This window comes from Culex pipiens, chromosome 3 (assembly GCF_016801865.2).
Source record: "Culex pipiens pallens isolate TS chromosome 3, TS_CPP_V2, whole genome shotgun sequence".
NCBI classification, from domain to species: Eukaryota; Metazoa; Arthropoda; class Insecta; order Diptera; family Culicidae; genus Culex; species Culex pipiens.
Genome location: NC_068939.1, coordinates 136645698 through 136663206, shown reverse-complemented (window position 1 = coordinate 136663206; position 17509 = coordinate 136645698). Strand labels below are relative to the sequence as shown.

Below are 17509 nucleotides of genomic sequence, written 5' to 3'. Positions count from 1 at the left end.
ATAAACAGAAATATCCCGCGCTCACACACACAACCAATCAATTCAAGAAACGTCAAAGTTTACGGTGGCGACATCATTCTTGATCGTGTCTCGTTGCGGTACTATGGCATCCATGTTTTTTGCTTGTTTGAATTTGAATTAACCGTTTTCGTTGGCGATGGAATAGAAAAGAGTTTCACGTCTGTTTGTCTGTGGTTTGACTATCAAACTTATTAATTGTTGCTGATTTGTTCGAAAATTTGAAAAAAAATAATAAGGTTTTTGCAGAACCCCTTTTGGACGGACATTTATGTTGCCACCTTTTGGTTCCTTGGATTAGCCATGGATAATTTCACAGTATAACGAACAGGGCAGCTACCACCACGCGGCGCCACCGCTTTTCAGGAGAAAATGATACAGGTTTTTCAATCCCCTGATGATAGCTTTTATCCTAGACACTCACCACAGTAGGCGAGCGGGGTGGAGAGGGGTCGTAAATTTTGATGTGTGCATATTTGAGATCAAGTTTGAGATGTGCACATTTTCTGGCTGTGCGTCGAATTAGGTGCAAAATTTGCAATACCTAATCCATTATTAGGTGGTTGCAACCATGGTATCTTTTTCACCTTGTTTAATAATGATATATTAGTTCGTCCGTGATAGTAGCTAGTATTGTAGTTTATGCAACAAGTTTCAAAAATAAGATTTTTTCAGCACGAGTCGTATTTATCCAACGAGGTTCACCGAGTGGAATATAGAATGATCATGACGAGTGTTGAAAAAAGCTCCATACAAAATATGTTTGCAATTGGGTACTAAAGCCCTATGTCAATTTTTATCTACAACGGTAATAAACACGATCAAAAACCCTTTCTGATAACATTTTTTCATTTTAATGCAAAAAAAAATGACAAGATAACATTTTTTTGGATGGATCAACTATGGTCCCCTTGGAACGAGCTGTCAAGTAGGACCCGAGGTAGGACCTTTTCTGTCAAGCGGTATACGCACTTCGGAAGGAACCGGTCAAGAAAAAAATCAAATGGGCAGCAGCGGCAGCGCAAGCAAGTCAGAGAGGGTGAAGAAAAGCCTCGAGAAATCGCTCCCTCTCCATTGTTCTGCTGTTCGTAAAGCTGTTTCTTGACCCCTTTCCTTCCGATCTACATACTAGCCTTCAAGAAGGACCGCGAGGTTATTTTTTTCAAAATTGATTTAAAAATCAATTTAAAACTCTTTGTGGTGGTACATTGTATTTAGAAAATAAGCTTCATTTTAGGACCCAATTCCGAAAAACAATTAAATGACGAACTACGATGATCACATTGTTGACTTTACCCATCGGCAGTTGTTAGTAAGATGTGGAATATCTATGTATTAGCAGCATTCATTTCAGTACTGAAAAATAGAACTTTTCAGCATTAGTTTTTTTGTGTTTTTAAAAGTTTTTCTGTTCGATTCAGTTATTTTTGGTAGAGAAAATTAGGCTGTTTTGTCGTTCTAGAATAACAGGAAAAAGTTGGTATTTCCCGTATTTCCACGATTTCCACGACGGAATTGCAAAAAAAAATATATTAAATTTTCAGTTCGAAGGTCTGGCCCAAACCACATTTTCTACCCTAGCCGTCAATTCTGAAGGGACACGCAGCGAAAGGCGCGCGCACAGAAAGCAACAACAACGCCTGACAGCTGACGCGACGTCGACTTGCTGCTGCTGCTGATGCATCAAATCGCGCAAGAGTTTTCCTCTTCTTGTGTGAATTTGCTTTCGCGAGTGTCTGATTTTAATTTTAATCTCTTATATTATGATTTGCTAGTGTGTTAATCGCGTCTAATCAACCTAAAAGTTTAATCAAATGATATTTGTCCATTAAGAGATTGTGACTTGGAACAAAAGCCAATTTCAAAATGTCTCGTCATCGGAATGTCCGGACGATGAACTACGACGATGGTAAGTGTTGACCTTCCCCGCACCAGCCTGAGCAATTCGTCGTAATTTCGAAATTACTCCACCGTAGAGTACGACGATGACGACGATTACCTCGGTCATTCGGTGGAGGACGACTGCATTTCGCCGACGGACGCCCAGCAGTGGATGTACGACCGGGCCAAGGGACAGCAGAGCATTTCCGCCTTCCTGGCCAACAATCGGGACATCGAGGAGGAGGACGACGATGGGCTGGAAGCGGAGCGGTGTGCCGGTCTGCATACGCGGCGCGATTCGGAGGTCGGTCGCGGTTAAATGTTCCAAGTTCCAGAAGATTTTAAAAGTTTTTTTTTTATGTTTTTGTAGTGTTACCAGCTGCCGGAACTGAACGACGAAGATCGGGTTCGTTTGAACTCCTGCATGGACGAGATCAGAAACATTGTTGGCGAATCCGTCACGGACAAGCAGCTGGTGGAGGCCATCATGAAGCACGGCTACAACTTTGATCTGGCGCTGGACGACGTGCTGAACAGCACCAAAACTCCGTCGACGGCCAGCGTGAGATCGCCGATCGTGACGGCGGCGGCCAAAACCGTCCCGAAAATGATCGAAAAAGGTGAATCTTATCTTAATTTTTTTCTAGTATTTTTATATGATTTTTTTTTTGTGATTTTTTTTATTGTCTGATATTATTGGGCATATTCTACAATTTTCAATGATTGCCTTAAGCTTATTTGTTATTTTTTGCTTCTTACATTTTTAACTGTAATTGTAATTTTTTATGTCTGTGATATCCTGTCAAAATTGACTTCTGAAGAAAGTTAAACTTTTCAAAAAATCTGCAAAAATAATTAAACAATTAAAAATTACAAAATGATAAAAAAGTTATTGATTGATTGCTTAAAAATTGCGATTAAAAACAACAAGAAATGTGTTTGCGAAGTCCCAAAGAATTGCGCAATTTAGCTTCACAACATGGACAAAGATAAGTCTTCATTATCTTCAACACATTATGAAATACTTTCTCTTAAATCTAATGCCTCGTACCTCACCGTGTTCAGTCGTTGTTTCACTTCTGTGAAGTGATGTAGTGCAGTGGTTCTGATTTTCGCTAACCCGTTTTCCATCTTTTAACTTCTCTTTGCACGTTCTCAACCCGGTTCCGGCGTAACTTCTTCACAACCCCGTCACATGGGCGCCCTGCTTGGATTGCTTCTGGAAGGTAAGATTCAAAACTTCCCCAAATGTTTAGCCCATCAAGCTCTGGCTTTGCGCTGCCAAGCGTTCGGTTTGGCGCACAAGCTGGCACAAATCTAAGCGATCTGGTCAAATCTCGCATGAAGAAACCGTCCGTTGATAGTGGAAGTGGTTCTGAACAGAGTGACGACGCTGACGAAGCGACGATCCCCAAACTGGCCAACCTCTCCTTGAGCAACGACAGTGGGGTGGCCTCGTCGTCCCCATCGGAGGGCACTTTTTTAAACCTTACCGATCTGGCCAAATTCCACCTGCAGGCCAAGGGTGGAGGCACTCCAATCGGAAGCCCTCTCGGCACCGCTTTTACAATTCCAAACCTGTTCAACACTCCACCCACCGCAAACCGGCCGCCCCTCACGTTGGCCAGCGCCGCCCGAAGCAACTCGCAGCAAACTCCTCTCGCCAAAAAGCAGTGGATCGTTGATCTCAAATCGGCCCTCATCAAGGACAAATCGGAGCTCAGCTCCGCCAAATCCAACGGCGCCGAAAACGAGGCAACCTCCCCTCCTCGGTACGGTTTCATCGACTGTGACATTGTCGAGGAGGAGGAGGACCCCGGGCAAAAGCCAATCTTTGACGAGTTCTGCTCGATCGATGCGAGCTGGTTCGCGGCCAAGCAGTTGGCCAACGTGACGCCGCACGCGTCCGGGCTTGCCGCGGTACTTTGCCGGCGCTATCGGAAGCGAAGCACGGTCCGGGTGCGGCATGGATTTGTTACCAAGGCCACGGCGGCGGTGGCAGCAGCGACGATAGTGCCTTTCCGGTTTCACGTTCCCTCGCCGGATGATGTCGTGCTGGGTCATATGAAGAAGTTTCGACGGTAGTCGAGAGAGCCTAGGGTCATTTATCTGTGGGACCTGCCTTTTAAGCGTTCGAACGAATTGATAATAAGATCTTTGATTGTAATCCTAGTTGTGGTAAAATTAAGTTTTCTTTTCAAACCATTCAGTACACTATTTTAGATTTAACCTAAAAAATAAAGCAAAAATGTTGTGGAAAATAAACTACCGATTTTTACAGTTTTTTGAAGAGCGCGAAGTATTTGAATTGAGAAGATTTAGTATGTATTTAGTTATTTGTTTTATCCATTTTTTTCATTGCAGGTATTTATTTAGTTGATATTTTTCTCTCACCTTCGAAATGAACTTTAAATTTGAGGTATTTTTTCATCCATTTTTTTTTTTTTTTTGAAAATTAGGCCACTCCAAATATTTTTTCAAAGTTTATGTCGCCGCAAAAAAAAACCACTTATATTGCACATCTACCAAATGAAAACATGTGCAATAATTTCCACTTTACCCGTGCCGGAAAGCGATAATGGGGTAATTTATGCGTTCCAGACTGTCAAAATTCCAAAACGTCACTACTAATCTTCGGTTCACAGCCATTGTTCGTGTTTAAAGTTTCGGGCCTGGGCTCTGTTTGTTTACAAACATGAGATTGTTTGTGGATGAATCGAAAAATTTCCTTTTTTGTAAAAAAAAATCTATAGTTGTTGTGTACTGAGCAGTTCTCTCCGATTTTGGTCATTCGATTTTTTTTTTGTATTTTTTAATCCGACTGAAACTTTTTTGGTGCCTTCGGTATGCCCAAAGAAGCCATTTTGCATCATTAGTTTGTCCATATAATTTTCCATACAAATTTGACAGCTGTCCATACAAAAATTATTTATGAAAATTCAAAAATCTGTATCTTTTAAAGAAATTTTTCGATTGGTTTTGTGTCTTCGACAAAGTTGTAGATATAAACAAGGACTACATTGAAAAAAAAATGATACACGGTAAAACATTTTTTGGGGATTTTTAATTTCTTTTTTTGTCACTTAAACTTGATTTTCAAAAAAATAAACACTATTTTTTTCTGATATGTTTTAGAGGACATCAAATGACAACTTTTCAGAAATTTCCAAAAAGGGCAAAAAATCTTTGACCGAGTTATAAATTTTTGAATCAATACTGATTTTCTTCAATAAATCGAATTATTGGTCGCAAAATTTTTTTAACTTCGACGTAAAATCAAATTTGCAATCAAAAAGTAATTTAGTGAAATTTTGATAAAGTTCACCGTTTTCAAGTTAAATCCATTTTTAGGTGACTTTTAAAAAAAAAAGTCGCAGTTTTTCATTTTTAAAAATTAGTGCACATGTTTGTCCACTTTTGAAAAAAATATTTTTGAAAATCTGAGAAAATTCTCTATATTTTGATTTTTTTTTACTTTGTTGATACGACCCTTAGTTGCTGAAATATTACCATGCAAAGGTTTAAAAACAGGAAAATTGATGTTTTCTAAGTTTCACCCAAACAACCCACCATTTTCTAATGTCAATATCTCAGGAACGAATAGTCCGATTTTCAATGTTAAAATATGAAACAATCGTGAAAAGGTCCAATATTCCAACAATTCTTTTAAATATAAACAAATAAAAACATACCGATTATTTTGAATGTAGTATTTTCAAAAAGCTTATAGTGTCCGTTTCTCTCAAAAGTACACGCCACGCGGCATTTCAGAATGTGCCGTAGACATTGTTGCCAGAGATTTTCTGCACTTTTGATGCAATAAAAAACATACCTGACAACAATGCCAGGCGATTCGAAGAAGAAGGTCAACAAAAACAAAATGCGCAGTATGGGATTTGACAGCGCGCATTTGCCGAAAGTGCGGCGCGTCGTTTCGAGGCTGGTGTGCCGTGTGTCTTTTTCGGAAATACGCGCAATATTTGAAAGAATGGAAAAGTCACAAAAACATTACGGCAGCCAAGAATTTTTTTTAATAAAATAAAAACATTATAAATGTTTTAAAATTATTTTTTTTTTGGAAAAACTGCTAATATTTGAAAAAAATGTAGTTTTTTTAAATCAAAAAAATCTTCAAAAATATTTAATAGGCCAGACATTTTTTTATTGAGCTGATCGTATTTGAAGGAATTAAAAAACTCAAAAAAATATTATAACGATTAAGGATATGTTTTCTTTTTAAAACATAAAATAAACTTTTAAACTTTTTTTTTAAAGAAGTCATGTTTGAAAGAATGGAATAACTTACAATATTATGACAAAACATTATTACAAAAACTTATGAAATATTTCTTTTTTGGAAAGAACCGCTCATATTTGAAAGAAAGGAAGAAATCACAAAAACATTACAACAGACGTGAATAAATAGTTAAAAAAAAACTTAACAAATATTTTAGAAGTTTACATTAAAAAAAAAGACCTGATTGATAAAACTCTCAACAATCAAGAATTGGTTGTTTTTAAAAATACAAATAAACTTTCAAACTTTTTTTAAAGAACCGCTCATATTTTAAGGAATAGAAAAATTCACAAAAACATTAAAGCGGTATACGCACTTCGAAAGGAACCGGCCAAGAAAAAATCAAATGGGCAGCAGCGGCAGCGCAAGCGATTCAGAGAGGGTGAAGAAAAGCCCCAAGAAATCGCTCCCTCTCCTTTGTTCTGTTGTTCGTAAAGCTGTTTCTTGACCCCTTTCCTTCCAATCTGCATACTAACCTTAAAACCGGTCCAAACTCACCATGTTATTAACAGGGGTTCTTGTCCAAGGTTCAAATGATAGCAAAACATTTTTTGTTTCATAAAATTTTGTGTTTGGTAATTTTTACCGGCTTTCGAAAACAGGCCTTATTTATTTCCCTAAAATTGGCCCATTTTTGTTTACATTTCACACTGTAACTTTGCTTGTGCTTAACCAAATTTGATGAAATTTGGGGAGATGTTAGTATACATTCTACATGACACCTGCAACTTAAATAAAGCACCATGAAAAGTTGTGTCAGTTCCGAGATATTTGAGTTCAAAGTTTTGGTGCTCTGGAGTAACCATGGGCGGGAGAGGTTTAAATGGGAAAACAGTGCCTCATTCGCTAGGCCTTGGGCATGAGTAAGGACCTCGACGCCGTTAGCAATGTTGGCTTTAAAATAAAATTTCGTGATAATATCACTTCCCCCCAGCCAACATTTTTGCCATGCGAAGCGGGCCTCGACGCTGTGTCTAGGTTTAATTCCTAGCTAGGAGCCATCAGTGTCTTAAGAGGTGGTCCCAAGGCCGAGTAGGAGTTCATGAAGCAAATTAGTCGTCTCCCACCCCTTTTAAATTGAAAAATGAACTCTGAAACCAGCGCTTACTCACAACAGAAACAGAGGCCTCTTCTAGGCATTGTAGGATAGAATAGATTTTGAAATTTATTTAAAAAAAAATTATTACGTAGCATTTTGATATGTCAAAATTTCCATAGAGTCTCGGTCAATCAATAGTGCGATGATATCGGACAAAATTCGTTAATCTGTTGAACTAACGGTTTTCGGATTATGGTTGTATCATAGACTAATAAAAGACTACTCAGTGGGCTCTGAACCATGACTCAACCTTTTTATGACCCCTCGACAAGGCCGGTTCACTGTCAAAAATGACAGATCGAAATGTCAACAACTGGCAGCTCTGACTTTGACATGCCATTTTGCGCAATGTTATTGTTTGGGTTTGGGTTTTTGTTTTGAATTAAACGGAACCAGTTTCCGGAAGAGGACGGTGATTAGTAGAATGAACCATCGTCTGGAGGGGATCCCGAACGAGATCCCGAGGGTGGTCGATTCTAGACAAGAAGCGGCTCTCGATCGAGATCATTGCGGAATGTTGATAATCTTCTTCTCCGAGAACGATCACGTGAGCACCGTCGGGTTTGCCAAGCAAAGCCGGCGCGGGCCGCCTCCGGTTAATACCGGCAGGGCAAAACCGTCCTCCTCCAACCCGGAATTGTCACTCTGAAATAGAGATGGGCTTATTTGAGCGAACCGTTCTTATGAACCGGCTCAAGCTAAAGAACGAATGAGCGACCGCTCAGAAAAAATGAGCGGCGGTTCATTTTGTGAACCGGTTCTTTTCAAAGAACCGTCAAATCAAAGAGCGAGTCGAAGAACGAACCGAACGAGAGCGAATGAGCGAGAGCAAATGAACGGAAAGAACGAACGGAGCGCTTGATAAGCGTCGCTCGCGCCGTCGTCGACGTCGTCGAACGGCGTCGTTTTCGCTCACTCTTTCGTTATTTCGCTCTCGCTCATTCGCTCTCGTTCGGTTCGTTCTTCCACGCGCTGGTGGTGACGGTGCTGTGGAGAAAAGAGGGGAAACTAGGTTCTCACCGGTCGCCTCATGTTCCAACATTATGGCGCACTTTATGCTTGTTGCTAGCCCGTGTCGGGGCGCCTGTGATTTTGAATCAGCTGACTGTCGCCCGATGTTGCATGATCTCATTATGAAAATATCGATACATTTCTCAAATGTTATGTACATGAAGTGCGGTTTTAATCCATGTATTGGACCGTTTATGATTTAAAATGTAATTTACCACAGCACATCACACAAACTTGGTACTCTTTTGTGGTAATTGTTCAATAGATTTATTAAGGCATTTTTTCAGATCTTCTTTTTTGACGCTTGTTTTGATCATTCATTTGCTGTCATGAATAAAAGTTGTTCTTATTAAATAAAAAACTGCATTTCAAGACTAATTTATTAAGTGCAGCAAAACGCTACCTCAAATCGACGTCGTCGTGCTATCTTGTCGCACCCGCCATTTTGACGTTCCGAGAAAAACGCGTTTTAATGTTTGACCTTGAATATTCAAAAACGAGAGCACGCAATGTAAACAATAACAATCACGTTTTGTTTGGCTCACCATTCTGTGCATTGTCCCAAAGTTTGGTTGAAGTTGGTTGCTGGAGTCCCGAGTTATAATTACAAATGTTTACGGTAGTCTAGCTTGTACGTGCGACAAACGCATCCTGACTTTCCTGGCCTGAAATCCCTTTGGCCTTTTGTCGCACTTACATCAATTTTCATGGAGTGACAAGATAGCACGACAAGATTGAAACTACTTTCATAAGTAAAGTGACAAAAATGCACGGAGTTTTTTCGGTTTTTGTTGAATATCACAGGATTGAAATCGAATTTTGGGGATCTGTGAAGGTCAAAAGGTGAGGCATTGTGAGCTGCACAAAATGGCGTTCTTAACTCAATTTGGCCCAAAATGCACGTACGACAAGTTAGCACGATGGCGACGAAATGTGCATGTTAATGAGCACCAAATTTAATTCTTTTGTTTCACAAAATAATGGGAAGATAATTATCAAAACGATAATTCAGCTAACTTTTCATTACTTTTTACTTTTTACAATTGAAAGCAATAATTTGGTTGAAAATATTCACTTCTGAAAAAAAACTCAAGTTTGTTTACTTCTCTATGAAAAAAGTTTTCGAAATTTGTGGATTTCAGAGATCAATGTTTTTCTTTTTTTCATATAAAACGTTTATATTTGAAATGCTTTCCAAAAAAGGATAAAGTAAATCGACGGTTTTCTATGTTTTATGGACGATCTCCAATCTGTTCAGAATAAGTGCGATGAAAACATATATTTTTGAATTATCAATCAACAAGTGTGACACTCATGGACACTCCATTGGTCGTTTGAAAAAAAAAAAAACTTATTATCTTGAGCACATGTTTCAGTTCATTCCAGTCTATTTTCTGACTTTGAGCGAAATGAGCGGATGAGCCGTTCAAAAGAGCCGCTCATTTAAATGAGCGAACGAAAATGAGCGGCTCACAGAAATGAGCGGTTTTGCCCACCACTACCTGAAAGGAATGAATGTCCTTGCAGACGCCATCTTGGCCTCGACGAATTGCACCTACTTCAAAAACCTCAAAACAGCCAAGATCTTTGCTCTGAACTGTCAACTTGTGGCATTCCGAACCCCAGCGATAACGTCGTCAAACAAAAATTTGTCCCCGAACCAGCATCACCAACAAACCGCCCCGAGCACCTCTTTCGCCGTCGCCGATATAGGCGAGCTGTACGCGGAGGTCAGCAGGAAGAAAGCCCCCAAAAAGGAAGCCCGCTTCGTCCCGGAACCGAAACCCGCCGAAGTCATGGGAAAAACCCTTTTTTTACTTTAGTACCTACAAAGAAAACAAAAACGCCGATATTTTTATCATGCACTTGAAAGTTTATTTTCAATGGTTGGTTAACATGATCGAAATTCACTTTTTTTGTTCACTATGTTCTTCTTGACAAACTCCTTGCCCTTCCGGATGTTTGTTTCAGCTCCGGAATGTCCTTCTTTAGCAGCTCTAGCTCGTAGGCGTTCACCTTGGGCAGACCAAGGTTCGGCGAGGGCAAAACGGGCTGCGGCGTAGGCCGTCGTGAACGTGGCCGATCCGGCACCGGCCTTGGCCTTGAGGACCTCCTGAATGCGTGCCGTCAGGGCGGCAATCTTGTCCTGGGGAAGCTCTGGGGTTCACTGGGATAATGGTCTTGCCGGAGTGGCCTCCGATGACCGGAATGTTGGCCCGCCGAAGTCGACACCCTCACCGATGAACTTGTTGGCACGGATAATGTGCAGCGTCGAAATGCCTAACACGCTCTTTCGGGCCCAAAACTCCGGAAGGCAATCGTTACCATCGAGTTGACTAGGTTCGAGGTGATTCAATCATCCGGCGGCGAGGTCGCGGACGATCGAGCCGTTCGTATTGAACAGATTTGGCTTGCGAGGAATGATGAGAAAACAGCAATCATCTGGAAAAGAGAACACAAATGATAAACCGAATAAAATAAGCATTTATTTTAATAGCTAAACATTACCTTACAAACCAAACACCAGTAAATTTCGCTTGTTTCGCCAAACAAAAATCCCTGCACAGCTGATTGACTTGTTTGCAGCCTGCTGCCTTGATTGCTAAGAAAAACAAAAACAAACAAGATGCGCGCGTAAATCAGCACAAAACGAAATCGAAAAAACCAGCGCTGCCATGTCGTTCTGTCATACGAGGGGCAAGCCGATGCGTGGTTCAACGTGGTACCCGCGGTTCACAGCTTATGAGTCATAATTTTTGAAATTTTTTGTTCCGAGTGTTTAGTCTTTAATTAGTCTATGGTTGTATCGACCATTGTTGCGAATCGAGGGTCTACTGGAGCCTTGACGATCAAATGGAGCCTAACATTTCAAAAGGGCGCATGGGTTTTGTGAACAGGAGTGTGTCTCTTTCACTCAAATGACAGTTTACATAAGGTATAATAGAGATGCACTCTTGTTTGCAAAGCTCTATGCCCTAATGAAATGAATGGCATGAAATAGTCGTCTTAATTACTAGTGTTCAACTTATGAACTGTTCATTTATGTTTATTGGTTTTTGGAAGCGGCAAGACTGGTTTAAAAACAAGATCATTTACCTTATTTGGCGTTATAATAAAACATTCGGGGATTTGAGATTAAATATACTTTCAGACAGTTTAGTTTAGGTTGTTGATTAAAGTTAGATAGTTTTCTGTAGATGAATAATTGGACTTAAATGATTAGTTGATTTGAACGAAGTGTAACATTTCATTGGCAGATCTGTTTTTAGTTGTAATGTACGACAAGACTATTGACGGACGTGACAGGTCGGCAGTTAGTTTTCATCTTTTTTTCTCTAGTATTTTTTATTTCCTTTAAATTTGGAATACATCACAGGTTTCTTTTGTATAGATCTCCGATTAGTTACATTTTCTTATTTAATTAACTAATAATTGAATTTTTTCCGGGCCTTCTTACTTTGAATCACAATTTCAGATTTTCTTTATTCAGTGTTAAACTTAGATTACCGTAACTGCTCAAGTCATCCAAGTTCTTACTACTCACACCAACACTAATTTTCTTTCACCTCCCCTCTCCCGATCCCCTATATCTTCCGGTGGTGTTCATTTGGTATGCAATACTAGTTCGGCCACTACCCTTTTTTCCACAAGAAACCGGACTTGGACTGACTTGAGGCCGCGTCCCCCACCTTGCTCCGTAAAACGAAAACGAAAACGAAAAACAGTGCCTCATTCGCTAGGCTAAACCCAAATGCTCTTGCTAAACTCGTTCCAGGCATTGGCGATCGTCTGCTGGAAAAGTCCGACAAACTGCTCGCCGTCAAGGCTCCGGCCGCAGACGTCGTCAAACCTTCCATTCTGGTGACGCCAACGGCGAAAAAGACCGCCAACGTAACGATGGGCTTCGAAATCAGCAGCCCGCGCGTCCAGTCGCCCTCGGTGTCCGGCCGGAACACCCCGGAAATAACAAACGCCAACAACCAAACGCCCAAACCACTTCCGAAGGAGCTGCAACGGAACGGATTGGAACTGTTCAAGAAGGAGCGTGGCGCGGACAAACAGCACATTCACATGGTTGTGATTGGCCACGTGGACGCCGGGAAGAGTACGTTGATGGGACACTTGCTGTGCGACACCGGAAATATTCCCCAGCGGGTGATGCACAAGAACGAGCAGGAAAGCAAGAAGATGGGCAAGCAGAGCTTCATGTACGCGTGGGTTCTCGATGAGACCGGAGAGGAACGCGAGCGGGGCATCACCATGGACGTCGGGAGTTCCCGGTTCGAGACGCCGAACAAGACGGTTTGTTGGAGGTGAATTCTAACCTAGAAGAGACGTAATTGTTGGTTGTAATTACAGATTACCCTACTGGACGCCCCTGGCCACAAAGACTTTATCCCAAACATGATCTCGGGAGCGAATCAGGCGGACGTGGCACTGCTCGTGGTCGATGCCACCCGGGGTGAGTTCGAGACGGGCTTCGAACAAGGCGGTCAAACTCGGGAGCACGCGCTGCTGGTGCGTTCCCTTGGCGTTAACCAACTGGGCGTCGTTGTCAACAAGCTGGACACGGTCAACTGGTCCAAGGAGCGATTCGACGAAATTGTTGGAAAGCTTAGGTTCTTCTTGAAGCAAGCCGGCTTCAAAGATTCCGACGTGACGTACGTGCCCTGCTCGGGGCTTACGGGGCAAAACCTGGTTAAGGATCCAACCGACGGCGAGCTGCTCAAGTGGTACAAGGGACCGACGCTGCTGAAGGTGATTGGTAAGTCGGACGAGCTGCTTAAAATCTCTCAACCTTCATTGTAACAACCTTCTTTTTCCCGATAGATGCCTTCAAAACCCCAGCCCGTTCCGTCGACAAACCGTTCCGCATGTCAATCTCGGACATTTTCAAGGGCACCGGCTCCGGCTTCTGTATCTCCGGTCGGATCGAGTCCGGTGTGGTGTGCGTAAATGATCGCGTGCTCGTGTGTCCCAGCAAGGAGCAAGCCGTGGTCAAGAACATAACCATCGACGAGCTGCAATACACGACCTGTTTCGCGGGCGATCAGGTCTCGATCACGTTGGCCAACGTCGAAGCGGCCAACATGGCGATTGGCTTTATACTCAGCGATATCCACGCACCGATTCCTCTGGCAACGCGCATCCGGGCTCGGATCGTGGTGTTCAACATTAAAGTTCCAATCACGATGGGCTATCCGGTGCTCCTTCATCACCAATCTCTCATCGAACCGGCTACGATCCACAAACTTAAAGCGCAACTCCACAAAGGAACCGGCGAGGTGGTCAAGAAGAACCCTCGCTGCCTGGGCAATAACTCGTGCGCCCTGGTCGATATCGAGTTTCAGCGGCCGGTTTGTATGGAACGGTACGCGGATTGCAAGGAACTCGGCCGGATTATGCTGCGGGTCAGTGGAGTGACGATCGCGGCGGGACTCGTGACGGACATTGTTAAATGAGAATGTAAGTTACAATCATCCTATACGAAAGGGCGGGGTTCCATTTCAAATCTTTAACTATTTGCAATAAAAATGACAACTCGAAAGTGCTGTTGACTTTATCCTTTGAGATATCACAGTCATGTACCTTAAATGATTTAAATGGTGAGTGCTCGTCGGTGCCAGTTTTGGTTCAATCGAACGTCATTTGTCAGTGTGCGTGGAACTCGCATGAAACTGGAAAAAGTTCCAAGATGGCGGCGAAACACGTGATAGAAAAACAAAAGACGAAACAAAGGACGGATAAATCGGCATCAGACCAGGCGATGTAAAAAAGACAACGATTGGAAACTCGGTACTTGGAACGTTCGAACTCTCCAAGACCCTGCACGTGCTGGCCTTCTTGCCCGGGAGCTGCACAAGCTGAACGTGCATGTGGCCGCCATCCGGGAAGTTCGATGGCCCGGTCATGGAGAGCGAGATTTCGTGGCGGTGAACCCCATCGCCAACACCTCTTTCAAGTACCACACCTGCTGATAAATCATGGAAATTTTCAATACAAACTTAACAAAAGCTTAATAAATTAAGAGCAAGTGTTTGTTCCATGTTAGATGAAATATCAGTAAAATTATTACATCTATGGAATTCACGACAAAATATTTTTTCAAACTTCCAAGCTCTTTATCTCAATTTGCAACTAATTAAATTGCTAGCAACAATTCCTCATGCTAGAATTCGCAATTCGCAATTCGCCATGCGCAATTTTCAGTGTATGAACGGGCCTTGACCGATCTTATGCACCATCTATATACATCTCACACTTGCTCTGAGTCAGTACGAGCAGCACGCTAGAACACGCTTTGAGTGTTCGTGCCAGGCATGCACACCTTCTTTTCCGGTTATGCACTAGGCCGGGGGTGGTAAATTACGTAGGGTTTGATGTAAGTATAAGCGCCTAACCATTTAAAGTGTGCCTATCAACATCTATTAAAGCAAAAACTGTTTTATGTTTAGTTTGAATTCAAAAACTAATTGTTATTTTACAGTGTTTTGTTTTCTCCTGAAATCTTTCCTAGTGTTGAGTCGTGTTTATATGTTGCTATTTCTTTTGTCGCGGTGTTTTGTTACAATTTTTGGACCTAAGCATTTTATAAAACTTTTTCAAAAGTACAATAGTAATATTTATGTTAATTCTTTAATCATTCCAAAAATTGAGTAAGGGCTCGAACCTCATTAGTTTGAAGAAAAGGGTGAAGTTTGAAAACAATGGAAATATACTATTTGAAGAATCAATAGTAAAAGAAAGATAGTAATTTATGAAGTAGATTAGAAATTAACAATAGTTAATAAATAGAGGCAACAAACAAGCTTAGATTGTATAAGGGCAATTTATAGGGCAGATGAAAAATTATTCAAATAGATAAATAAAGTGTCAAAATTGACGAAAAAAAAAAACACATCGCTGCCAAATTAAGGGAAAACAGACAGTTTGTTACAGCAGCATCAATTAGTAAATAGAGTAGAAAAGCGTTGAGAAATAAGAGAATCATGAAAGTAAAATCGAAAACAAATGGACGATAATAAACAGAAGGCGTGTTAGAGAATCAGTGAAACAAAATAAACAGAATATAGATGGTAGATAGAGAGCCTGGAGCTTATTAGAGAACGGACATCTCAAACCAAAAGCACCAATCGAAGCACGAGAACTGTCAAACGGAGGAACCAATAGAGCAAAAGATAAAGGATTTTGCTCGATAGGTACCTCCGTTTGACAGCTCCCGTGCCTCGATCGGCACTTCAGGTTTGAGATGTCCGTTCTCTAATAAGCTCCAGGCTCTCTAATGGTAGATAAAAACGGGAAGAAGAGAAACCCCGTCGTGCGATGTTTCAGGTACATCCACAGCAGTTGACTCAACATACTGCGAATCAAAACAATACCGTCTACAATCACAAAATACTTCCCTTTTCCACATTGTCGCGCCCCTTTCGCCGTCTCGAGTCTGACCCGCGGTGGTCAAAGGTTAACGAGCCGTTTCCACAGGCCACCAGCTAGGTCATCATGAAAACCAAGCCAACGTGGAGGTAAGAAAATAGGACACTTGCAAGAAACCAGAGCTATACTGTCTTGATCAAGAATGATCTAACAGGACTACGGACGTAGTCAGTGGCGCTCCTTCCAGAATGTTCCTCGCCTGAGCGTCAACTGAAGAGGTATCATCAGCATCATTCGCCCTTGGCCTGCGATTACATTCATGGAATTAACGTTAATTAACATTCATGGAATTGACGACAAATAATTTTTCAAACTTGTGAAAAATAAAGCTTACGAGCGATTGTTCCTCTGAGTATTTACGAAAAAAGATCCCGTTAAGAACATTGCGCTGATTTCGTGGCGTAAAACGTGTGACAATCCCAATCTAATCTTTTAAAAAGTGCAACTTAACTGTCACATTGAATCACATTCAAAGAGTAGTAAGCGAATGTTTCTTGCGTTATATTTCTCATGTCGCTCAAGCGCATTCCATCATACGTTAAGTTTGACAGAGTGACTGTCTTTTGCCAGCTGCCATCACCATTCACTGTGAGAATTTTTGAGAGCGCAAAGGTATTCTATCCAGAGAATATCACCGAATAGTTTTGCACGAGTTCGTAAGGGATGCCAATTTCGCAGTAGATTGTGAGGTCGTTTGAGTAGCGAATCTATTAGTTTTTTTTTAATTCTTTCTTTGACAACACACAAATCAAACAAAAAATTTACATCAATTTACACTTTTTTTTCTGTGTAGACTTCCCCAACTGATTCCGACTTTTATTTGATATACAAAATTCAAAAAAAAAAAAAAAAATAGACATAAGTTTGAGCAAACAAAACACTCAAATGGATTAAAAGCGGTGTGCCATTGAAGCAATCTGGCAACAGTCCGAGGGGAGCCAGCTTTATCCCCAATCGCGAGAGTGGAGAGGGATTGCAAATCTCCCACACATCCGTCAGCTACAACAGTTGTTTTGCTCTCCCATCCCGTGCAGGTTGGATACAGCAAGGTGAGAGATGAAACGCTGTTATCGTGGCCTCTGCCACAAGTTTCAACCCGGGTTGCGTAAGGAGTCACGATAGCACGATAAAAGTCGTTGGCCGTGAAATTCGCCAATTTGTCATTTGATGAATTAACCAAAAATTGCTATATATCGTTCTATTAAATCAAATTGAAAAACATACCAAGTTTGTATAGTTCTAAAGTTCATGTTTTTTGAAATCAGACTGGTATAAAACGCATTCTGAAACATTTTTTTCATACAGATGTTGAATCCATGTCTTGTAATTTTAACATCCATTTCGAATAATTTTACAGGTATTCAAAAGACCTTTAATTCTGTATCACATGATTTATGGTTGAATACTGTTATCCGAAAAACAATCCTCCGATCCGTTACATGTTTATTCATAAATACTTTTACCCAAATAATTTCTTAGTTCTGATGTGATTTTCGTACATCTCTTTTGAATTGGTTTGATTGAAAAAATATCTGAATTTATTTAGAAAAAAAATGTAAACTATCCGGATATCCGAAGTCCCAGCTCTAATTTCGAGATTCATTACCAATTGGGTCCTAAAATGAAGCTTAGATTGCTGAAATTATTGTTTACAGCGATAAAGCTTATTTTTCTGAGTACAATGACCCTTTGAGTTTAAAATGGATTTTTAAATCAATTTTGAAAAATTAACCTCGCGGTCCTTCTTGACAGAAAAACTCCTAGTTGAC

General features: G+C 41.1%; 1 protein-coding gene and 1 long non-coding RNA gene across 2 annotated transcripts; one reads left to right on the top strand and one right to left on the bottom strand.

Moving 5' to 3' along the window:
* The first annotated feature begins 1670 nt into the window (after positions 1 to 1670).
* On the top strand, positions 1671 to 13854 carry LOC120413779 (protein HBS1). The gene is made up of 6 exons (XM_039574723.2): positions 1671 to 1927; positions 1995 to 2203; positions 2270 to 2519; positions 12082 to 12608; positions 12666 to 13071; positions 13137 to 13854. Exons 1-6 carry the CDS (start codon positions 1885 to 1887, stop codon positions 13766 to 13768), a joined length of 2067 nt encoding a protein of 688 aa, XP_039430657.1. The 5' UTR covers positions 1671 to 1884; the 3' UTR covers positions 13769 to 13854.
* Positions 10658 to 12053, bottom strand: LOC128093423 (uncharacterized). Its single transcript, XR_008212452.1, has 2 exons — positions 10815 to 12053; positions 10658 to 10748 (listed from the first exon to the last, which is right to left on the bottom strand). It is a non-coding gene; the product is annotated as an uncharacterized LOC128093423 (long non-coding RNA).
* Positions 13855 to 17509: the final 3655 nt, after the last annotated feature.